This window comes from Serinus canaria, chromosome 15 (genome assembly GCF_022539315.1).
Source record: "Serinus canaria isolate serCan28SL12 chromosome 15, serCan2020, whole genome shotgun sequence".
Classification (NCBI taxonomy): Eukaryota; Metazoa; Chordata; class Aves; order Passeriformes; family Fringillidae; genus Serinus; species Serinus canaria.
In genome coordinates this window covers 4,309,680-4,318,961 of record NC_066329.1, presented here as the reverse complement: position 1 = coordinate 4,318,961, position 9,282 = coordinate 4,309,680, and the positions used below count along the sequence as shown (strand labels likewise).

The 9,282-nt window shown below is 50.2% G+C and overlaps 1 protein-coding gene across 4 annotated transcripts in view; it reads right to left on the bottom strand.

Annotated features, from left to right (window-relative positions):
- TPCN1 (two pore segment channel 1) overlaps positions 1 to 9,282 on the bottom strand; it is a 42,545-nt gene that overhangs the window by 2,772 nt on the left and 30,491 nt on the right. For all 4 annotated transcript variants that reach the window (XM_018916517.3, XM_018916516.3, XM_050980397.1 and 1 more), the window contains 11 exons: positions 8,300 to 8,356; positions 8,156 to 8,209; positions 7,735 to 7,807; positions 7,434 to 7,541; positions 6,172 to 6,243; positions 5,211 to 5,300; positions 4,394 to 4,509; positions 3,674 to 3,720; positions 3,112 to 3,265; positions 1,679 to 1,815; positions 892 to 972 (listed from right to left, as the gene is read on the bottom strand). In XM_018916517.3, the coding sequence (XP_018772062.2) occupies positions 892 to 972; positions 1,679 to 1,815; positions 3,112 to 3,265; positions 3,674 to 3,720; positions 4,394 to 4,509; positions 5,211 to 5,300; positions 6,172 to 6,243; positions 7,434 to 7,541; positions 7,735 to 7,807; positions 8,156 to 8,209; positions 8,300 to 8,356 (989 nt within the window). The remainder of the gene's footprint in view (positions 1 to 891; positions 973 to 1,678; positions 1,816 to 3,111; positions 3,266 to 3,673; positions 3,721 to 4,393; positions 4,510 to 5,210; positions 5,301 to 6,171; positions 6,244 to 7,433; positions 7,542 to 7,734; positions 7,808 to 8,155; positions 8,210 to 8,299; positions 8,357 to 9,282) is intronic.

The following is a 9,282-nucleotide window of genomic DNA, read 5'->3' as shown; positions in this document are numbered from 1 at the left end:
GCATGCCTGTGGTGCACACTCTGACACCTTGCCAGCCACAGCCCAAGGAAACTTCCCACCCTCAGGATGTCCCTCCTGAGCACCCAGGGCTTGAGGATGCCTGTTCCCATGATGTCTGGGACTTGCAGAGCAGCCCCTGGTGCTGGGCAGCACCCAGGGTGTGCCAGGATGTCACATCCCTCAGTCACAGACCAAGCAGAACAGGCAGGAGGTTTCTCTGCAGGTGAGCCAGGCCCATGGTAAATAATGTGCATTTTCCTTAAGGGGACTCAGGACTCATTCCCAATCTGTCTGCTCTGGGGACAAAGGACAGATTCAAATGGTTGCAAGATTGATTTTTTCAGCACTAACCATTACATTAGCCCACGACCTTCAACTGCCTTTGGCAGTGACCACACCCATGGCAGAAAGCTCCTGACCACGGGTAACACTGGCAGGAGGGTGCTAAAAATCCAGGGAATCTGCTGATTTATTTGTCTTCCATCCTGCTCAGCCTGCAAACCAGGCAGGCCTGCCTGGGACAAGCCAGCCTTGGTTTCTGTGTCAGACAGACACACCTAAGCTCAAACACAACCACATTCCAGAGGTTTAAGAGCTCTGTGCTCAGCAGCCAAGCCCCAGGCAGCACCAAACTGTGCTCACAGCCCCAGCAGACACCTGGGGAGCCCAGGGCAGCTCAGCAAAGCAGAAGTGCCTGTGCACACCCCCAGGGTGGTTACTGTCACTGGCGTGACACACCTGCACCCAGAGAGGAGCTCTGATGTGCTCTGTGGGGTAACAAACCCCTGGGCTCAGAGGAAAGCAGTGCCCAGTGCTTGAAAGGATGGGTTGTTATTGCAGGGAATGCTCTCATCACTGACTTGCTGGCAGCTCCAGCTCAGGCCCACATACCTGGATCTCCTCCTCATACATCTTCATACTCAGGTCACTCTTGGTCCTCGACCTGCGTCCCAGGAACACTGTGGACATTTGCTGAAGAGTTGGGGCAAGGAGGAGGAAACACCAAAAAAGACATTCATCAGTCACTGAGCAGCTGGATCTGTCCTGGAACCTCCTTCCTGTGGACACTCACCACCCACTGGTGAGCTCAGAGCACCCCAGCCCCTTCTGCTGTCACCTGAGAGGCAGCAGCACCTGTGCCACAGTGACACGGGGTACAATGGCCATTGTTAAAACAAACACTCAGCTCTGCCCAGATGCATGAGACAACAGTTCTGAGACAAAAGCTCATTTTCCCAATTCAGAATGTTTTAGAATGGAAGCATTAGCAGTGCCATGGAGAAAGGAAGGATCAGGAACCAATGCCATCATGCTGCTGCATAATGCTCCAGGACTGTCCCAGCCTCAGGGCTCTCTGATGGCACAGAGAGACAAGCAGGAGAATTATGAGACAGTGGCTTCCTTAGAGGAAAAGTAAATCTGCTTTTTTTCAGTCAGCAGGGGCCAGGACAGCTCTTAGGGAGGTTTTCAGGCAGCATGGACCAGACTTTGTCAAGGCTATGCAGGGAGCAGCTGCTGCTTTTCCATAGCAGCAAAATTCTGGGATGCTGCAGAGTCCCTCCAGCAGCTCAGCCCTGAACACTACACAGGCAGGTGGATCTTCTCTCTCCACACAGGCAAAGTGGCCCTGGCACACCTCCCTCTCCTGAAAGTGAGAACTCTCAGTGTTTCCTCTTACCCCATATTTGTCCATCTGCAACACGATCTTCTGCAGCTGAGCTGTTTCAGTGGCAGCTGAAGTCCTCTTGTACAGCTCAATTATGCCAATCACCTCCTCCTTGGAGATCTCCTTCTCCAGAACAATGCCATTATCTTCTGGAGAGGCAAGAAACAGAAAGAGGGGGAAAAAAAGTCACCAAGATGAGCATTGCTTCAACAGCTGCTATGATAACCTGGAAGGCAAAGCCTAAAGCACACAGCACCAAGCCAGAGGTCAGGTACAGTCTGTACCTGCTTTTGTGACTGGAACTGGGATATGCTCAACCCCCAACAAGGCAGGGAGAGAGTTAACTAGTGAGAAGGGCCAGCAAACCTTCTGACTCAAACTATTCTCATCAGGCTCCTTGGTATTTTAAAAAAATAATAAATCTTGTAGCTTTTTTTGCTGGCCTGTATGTTAAGAAATTAAATAAACACTTCAGAGTTTCTGCCTTTTGATCTTCACCTGCCTAAGAGAGCTTGGGAATCCAGGGCTAACCAATGTCCTTCACTGCTCCCTTCAAACTGGGTGCAGGAAGGATCACAAGTGTTTCCCTAATTAGCAGCTCCTGTGCCACACAAATTTGATCTTCTGGCACCTAAAACTCAGGGGGGTGGAGCCTTCACCTGAAGGAACAGCAGGAGAAGGGCTGTGAGCCATGAATGTGGCTTTGGCCCTGAATCAGCAGTCAGGAAGGTGCCTGCAGTTCCAGACCTCCAGCTCAGGAGGAAAAGGACAGAAGTGATGAGGGGGATGCAGAGCCCAGTCCCTGCCAGTTCCTGGAGGGAAAGGCATGTCCAAACCCAGCACAGAGTCAGCAGCCTAAGCACAACCAGAAAATGGGGAAAGAACTGGACAGGCAGTGTCTGCTGTCCTCCAGGTCATGCAAAAAGTGCTGGCAAATCACCTTGGAGACACATCCTGCCGCCAGTGAGAGTATTAGTGAGGAAGGGAAATTGATTTAATAAAATTATCAATCTTCCCTTCCTGCAAGGTCCCTCGTTGAGCTTTGCTACATCATTGCTGCAGTGTTTCCTAGAAACCTTGCATGAAATGTACACGGACTGCCTACTTCAAAGAGTTTGGTTGAAATGGCTCAAGTGGTTGAAGTTTGCATGTGTGTATGCACAAAGACAGATATAAAAGCCACATCAATACACCCACAAATGCTTTTTGGGGAATTCTGGGGGAGAGATGAGGGGCAGAGCAGAAAGACCAGACAGAAATATCACACAAAGAACAAGCTCAAGCAAAAGAACAACGAGCAAAAGAATGAGCTCAGGACGTCAGGTTAAAAAAAGAAAATTTAAAAAAATCTGTTTTTTCCTGGCCAATCCCATTTTCTCCTAGAGACATGAAGTACCAGGGAGAGAAGACACAAGGCTGCAGGTCAGCCAGGCCTCAGCTCTGACCTTCTGAATCCTGGTTCTTCCGAGTGTAGTTCATGCGGAACACAAAAGCATCCAGGATGAAAGCCACGATGATCGTCATCACCACCATGGTCACAATGTAGAAGATCATGAAGTACAGACGGCTCCAGTGAGTGGTTTGGGATGTCACCCCTTCCTAAAGAGGAGAGGGAAGAAGTGAGCAGTGCTCAAAAGGAGGGAGAGGCAGTGTTAACTGCTTATCAACAAAGCAGCATAAACAGTCTGCCCCCAGGGACTGCTTGTGCAATGCTCAATGCCCCAACAGGTCCTTGCAGCTAAAAAGAGATGTTCCTACAAGCAAACACACAGAACATCCAAAGCTGGTGGCTTTAGACAGCAGGGTGACAAACTGGAGCACAGGGTGACTTCATTTGTCCAGCCTGTACAGCCTGAAACGTGCCCAGCAGCATGGCAGGGGTCAAATGCCTCCCAACAGTCAGGGCCAAAAGACACCTGGCAACAAAGCCAGCATGGGAGGAAAGCAGTGGTGGTGTGGAAGGTGTGCCTGAGCTGGCAGTCTGTGCTGCCTGCAGGGCTCACTCACCATGATGATGTACCAGTCGTTGACCACCGTCAGCTCAAACAGCGTCACTGCACACCAGAGGGAGAAAACACACACAGGTAATTGTTTTATCCATCCTGACCTGTTTCACAGTGATCTTTAGATAAAGTGTTTGACAGGGAAGACTGACACGTGACAGCCAAGTTTGAATAAAGACAGCAAATCCAGAGAGAATGCAGACCCTCCCCACTGCAATTCCTTCAGACAAAGGGTCACACCCACAGAACCTGCAGCATGGCTTCATCCCTGTTTCCTAAAGAAACCAGACCTGACTCCTCACCAGAGAGCATGGAGACCTCTGAAATCTCCGGGAGATAAGTATTCTGCTCACACATTACAAAAAGTCGTGGAGAGCAATCAACACATTCAAATTATTCTTCATCAGAGGGTTTAAAGAGAGACAATGCTGTTGGCTCTTTGGAAGGGCAGTGCCTTAATGCCCTCCTTGAACACCTCTGGTCTGATCACCAAGCAGAACAGATCTGCTGCCTTCCAGCTGGCTCTGAGAGACCTCTGCTTACCCTGCAAAGCATCCTGGCACAATCAGTCAGCTGGAGCTCTCCAGACAGAGAGAGCAGGATGCTGAGTGAGGTGCATTAGCAGGACTGCCTGGGAGAGTCCCAGGCTCACACGAGCATTCCAGAGCCATCCAGCTCTGCAGGAACACAGGATAATCTTTTCTAGGGACAAAAGTGCCCTTACCAAAGCTGTTCAGAATGTTGTCAAAGTTGTTGAGATAGTAATAACCTTCTTCCACAACTGTTTTGTTGCCAACTGTGTGGTTCACCCAGCGGTAGGAATCTGCGACTGTGCTTGTGCTGGGTGGAGAAAAGAATCAGGACAAAGAATTAGCAGAGACTGAAAGGAAACCAAGGAAAATCCAAAAGGTTATAAACACCAGCCCCTCTAGAAGGTGGTAAGAAGAGTGGCAATTTCTACCTCTTGGCCAATATTTGTCTTTTCCTCTGGAAGGAATCCTCTCCCCTTCGCAGCTCAGCACAAGCTCAGGGAGGACATGGAGTCTTTCTAATCATTCAGCAAATATTACACCAGAGAAACTGAGAGTTTGAGTTCCTTGGCTCACACCCTTCAAGCTTGGCATTTCCAAGTGGTCTGCCATCATTAAAGGTCAAAAGGGCACAGCACAGCTTAGAGTCCAGGACCAGGTGAATTAATGTTGGGTGAACTTGTCGTTGGGCAAGTAACTCTGGCATCATAGAAACAGAATGGTTTGGGTAGGAAAGGACCTTAAAGCTCATCCATTTCCACCCCTGCCATGGGCAGGGACACCTTCCACCATTCCAGGTTGCTCCAAGCCCTGTCCAACCTGGCCTTGGACACTTCCAGGCATGGGGCAAGAGAAATGAAGTATTTCCTGGATTTTTGCCACGTGTTGCCTTAGCTACAAAACCCCATTCAGCTCCAGGCCACTTCTCCACAGGGAATGGAGCTGCCAGAGCTCCCTGCTGCTGGCTGAGCACCAAGAGCACTCTTGAGGGGGCTGGATTGAGGTACTCACTTGCAGCAGTTCGGGTAGACCACGCCAGCGAAGAACTCCATGCCAACGATGGCAAAGCAGTAGTAGAAGATCAGCAGGGTTAAACCCAGGCTGGAGGCAGAAACAGAAAGAATACTGTGCTGCTGAAGAGTTGCTAAGGCAGGGAAACACAAAATCCTAGGCTGTTTGCTCTGGGAGGAATTTCCAAGGGATGGGAAGCAGCACTGGAAACCCCAGCGCACCCTCCCTGCTGCTGGGGCTCTGCAGCTCTTGGCCTGCTCTCCTTCAGGGAGCCCTTGGACAAGGAGAGCCACTCACTGAAGAGAGAAACCAAAGAGCAGCCTGGATCCCCTCCCAGCCTGTCCTTTTCTGTTAAATAAACATCTCTGCACAGCTCCTTCACTAAAGAACACCACACACTGTTTGTGCCCTCTGCACATCCTTGCACGCAGGGACTGTGCCAAGAGCAGGGCTCTCCAGCCAGCTCAGGCCTCCTGGCAGGGAAGCAGGGCTGAGGAGCAGCACTCAAGCTCCAGGGGCACTCAAGCTCTGCCCCACCATTCCACAAAAATGCTCTCAGGGGCTCTGCTGAGGACAGGGAACAGCTGGGGCCAAGGGGATTTGTGCCAATGTTCTTCCCACGGGGGCTTTGTCTTCCAGCAAGAGCTGGGACGGGGGAGAAAAACTAAAAATAAACTCTCAGTTATCCTCCTACCACCCAAAAGCAGGGGGAGCCCAGGGTGCTGGAGTGTTGCTGTTCCATGGAATTGGAAGATGAACACTCCCCTGGCTGAGAAGAATCAGTAACTACCCACTGAGAGATCAGAGCAGGCTGGACAGGTCCCTACCCTGACCCCAAACCTTCACTGCCCTGTCCCTGCCATCACCCCTAAATCCCTTCAGCAGGTGGGACAGGTCCCTGCCCTGAGCCCAAGCCTTCATTCCCCTGTCCCTGGCAGCACCCCAGGAGCAGAGGTGGTACCTGGCCATGCGAGGGAACAGCTCAAACATGGTGTCCAGCACGTTCCTGTAGCGTTTCTTCAGCTTGAACAGCCTGAAAGGAGAGGCCAGGAGTCACCCACACCCTGCAGCTCTCCTTGTGTTGGGGGAAAGAGCAAAAAGGAGAATCCCAGCCCTCTCTACCTTGCAGGTCAATGACAGGGAGGTTTCCTGACTTTCCTAACTTCTTGTTCAAGAGGTCTCTGCTCACCTTCCTGCTGTCCCATCTAAATGTTTATGACACATTCAACAGGACTGAGGATCTCAGGGGGAAAAAAGCTGTCTTTTTACATGGCATGATGCATAAACAGCTATTTAAAACTCCTAAAAGTTGTAAGAACTTACACTAGGCCCGTGTACAGGGTCAGGATTCATTCCTGCTTCCCCCAGACACAAGCTTTTCTGTGTTTCCCCCCTGACCCAATAAAAATTGATGAAAGAAAACTACACTGTGCCTGCTAATTTAAGATTTGGCAACCCCATCAGCCTTTACAGAGGAACACAGCTGCCAAACAGGCTTTGGCAGGGGAGGAATAGAGAAAACATTATTTTTTTTTCCCCTCTTGAGTGTCATGAAGTGTTCTTAAAATCCTCACTGAAGAGCTAAATTACATCAGCTTGTTTTTAACTAAACATTTCACCTCAAATCCCTTCCCCCTATGGCTCTGGAGATGTTTTTGCAGGTGAGTGTACCTCGACATGAGAGGGTTAATGAGCCCCAGCTCCCTGAACTGCAGAGAGGTGACAGGCCATGGTCTTGCTCAAAGTGAGAGATGCAGTTGGAGCAGGGCAGTACTTCACCCTAGAAAGCAGCATCCTTTGAAAACTGTAATTTCTGGTAATTCAATGGAAATTATTAAACTGGCTCAGACCATCTCACCCTGACAGAAAAGCTTTTCTCTGAACAGCATCAGACAATTTAGAGGAGGTGTAAGAACCCCACGAAGGCAGACACAGGATAATCTGCCCCCAGTAAATCCCTTGATCTCTATTAGAGATCAGCTTAAGCTCCAAAGCACGGGGTTTTCACATCCCATCCCAAGTTTTTTGTTATCTCTCATTTTGATAACTCGGGCTAATCCCATTACCCCACGCAATTCCTGTGTGCCACGGTCACATTCCCACAGAGCAATCCTTGCCCTCTCCTGCTAAGGAGCTCAGTCCCCAGTGGGACTGATGGAAAACAAGCCTGTTTCCTCCCACCTGCTCTCTGGAATTCCCTCTTCCCAGCCTTTCCCAGCTCACCTCAGCAGCTGGAGGGGTCGCAGGACCACGATGAAGTAAAAGGGCTCCATGTTGAATGCCAGTGCCATGAGCCCCAAAAATGCAAACAGGGTGACCGAGAAGTCAAAGCTGGAAAGAAAAATGAAATCAAATAAATGTAAGAGCAATGATTTATCAGCAGTGCTCCTGCAGAGAAGAGGGGTTGGTGCTGCTCCAGCCTAACAAGGCCAGGGGCAGAAGAATTTGAACAGCTGGCTGATGATCTCCTCTCTCCAGGCTTGGCTCAGGAGTTTCCAGCCCAAAAAGATGAATGTGCACTTACAGATTCCAGCCTGAGGACAGGTACTCCACAGGCCCCAGCCCAGTGGTCTTCAGGAGCAGCTCCACGCCATAGACTGCAACACAAGAGCATCAGGAATGAGCAGCCTCTCAGGAAAGGCCCATGGGAAGCCTTGCCCTCATGGATGTGTGGGGATTTTTAAGGATTTCTGTTCAACAGGGGTTTAACAGAGCCCACCCATCCTCTTCATTCTCAGTGAGGTGCCAAAGAGAATCTTCCCCTCCAAATCAACACATTTCCCTGTGTGCATGGAGATTTCTCTCAGGAGAAGTCTACAAAACAATCCCTGCCAGGCACACCATTGTTCTGGATGGAGGCTCTACACCCATGGCTGAGTTATAACTGCAGTTCCCTCCCCAGTCCTCAGGAAATGACACAGCTCTGTTGGGAGGCATCAGCTTACTTGTGAGGAAGACTATGTAACTCCAAGGGACATTCCTGGAGAAGAAATTCCCTCCTGCAAGACACAAGAACAGCTTTCTCAAGCCCTTCTTTTTTTCCAATCCCCCAGCACCACAGTGGAGCAACAAGCTGTGATGTTTCCTACCTTGCAGCATGAAGGTTTCAACAAGAATCCAAATTCCATTCACAGCCACCACAGTGTCTGGAAAAGAAAGGAAAAACCCATAGCAAAACCACTCCTGGGTATCCATTTCTTAGGCCAACAAAAAGAATACAATACAGAACAAGTGGCATTGGCTCCAAGGTAATGAACAAAGAGAACTCACAAATTGTGAGTCTTCCCCCAAGTCTTTCTCCAGGCCTTTAAGAGATGCAGTGCCTTTATGTTCAAAAGGAAACAAAACTAGAAGAAAAAACCAAAATGCCCAGCCCCAAATTACTGAGTAGGAATAATCACTTAGAAGCCAGCAGGCAGCAGCAGGAAGAAGCACTCTTCCTCCTCTAGAGAACAGGAGCACAGATTCCCTGTCTCAGGCAGCTCAGTTGCCAAGCAATCCCTCCAGCAGTGAGGATGCTCACAGCTCCTTGAGAGCAAACAGAATGTGGCTCACTGGGAAGGCACTTCCTCATCCAGCATCCTTCAGCTGCAAAATAAACCCCCAAGGTTTGGGAAAGCTGACCACCAACCCACCTAAATGCAACAAGCCCCACAGAGGTGCTGTGAGGAGAGCCAGGGAGCCTCTCCAGAAGGAGGGCTGAGAGCCCAGGCTGGTGGGACAACACAGCAGTTCCCTCCCTCTCCACCAAAACTCCAAAATTTGTCCATGAACCACAGCTCAGACCACACCAAGTTTGGGAAGGATGTTGAGATGCATGAGTGCATCCAGAGGAGGCAACAAGGTTGGTGAGGGGCTTGGAACACAAACCCTGTGAGGAAGCCCTGAGGGAGCTGGGGGTGCTCAGCCTGCAGAAAAGGAGACTCAGGGGTGCCCCCATCACTCTGCAGCTCCTGAAAGGTGGCTGTGCTCAGCTGGGCTGGGCTCTGTCTGCAGGCAGCACTGACACAACCAGAGCACACAGCCTCCAGCTGCACCAAGGGAAATTCAGGTTGGATATTAGCAAAGAGTT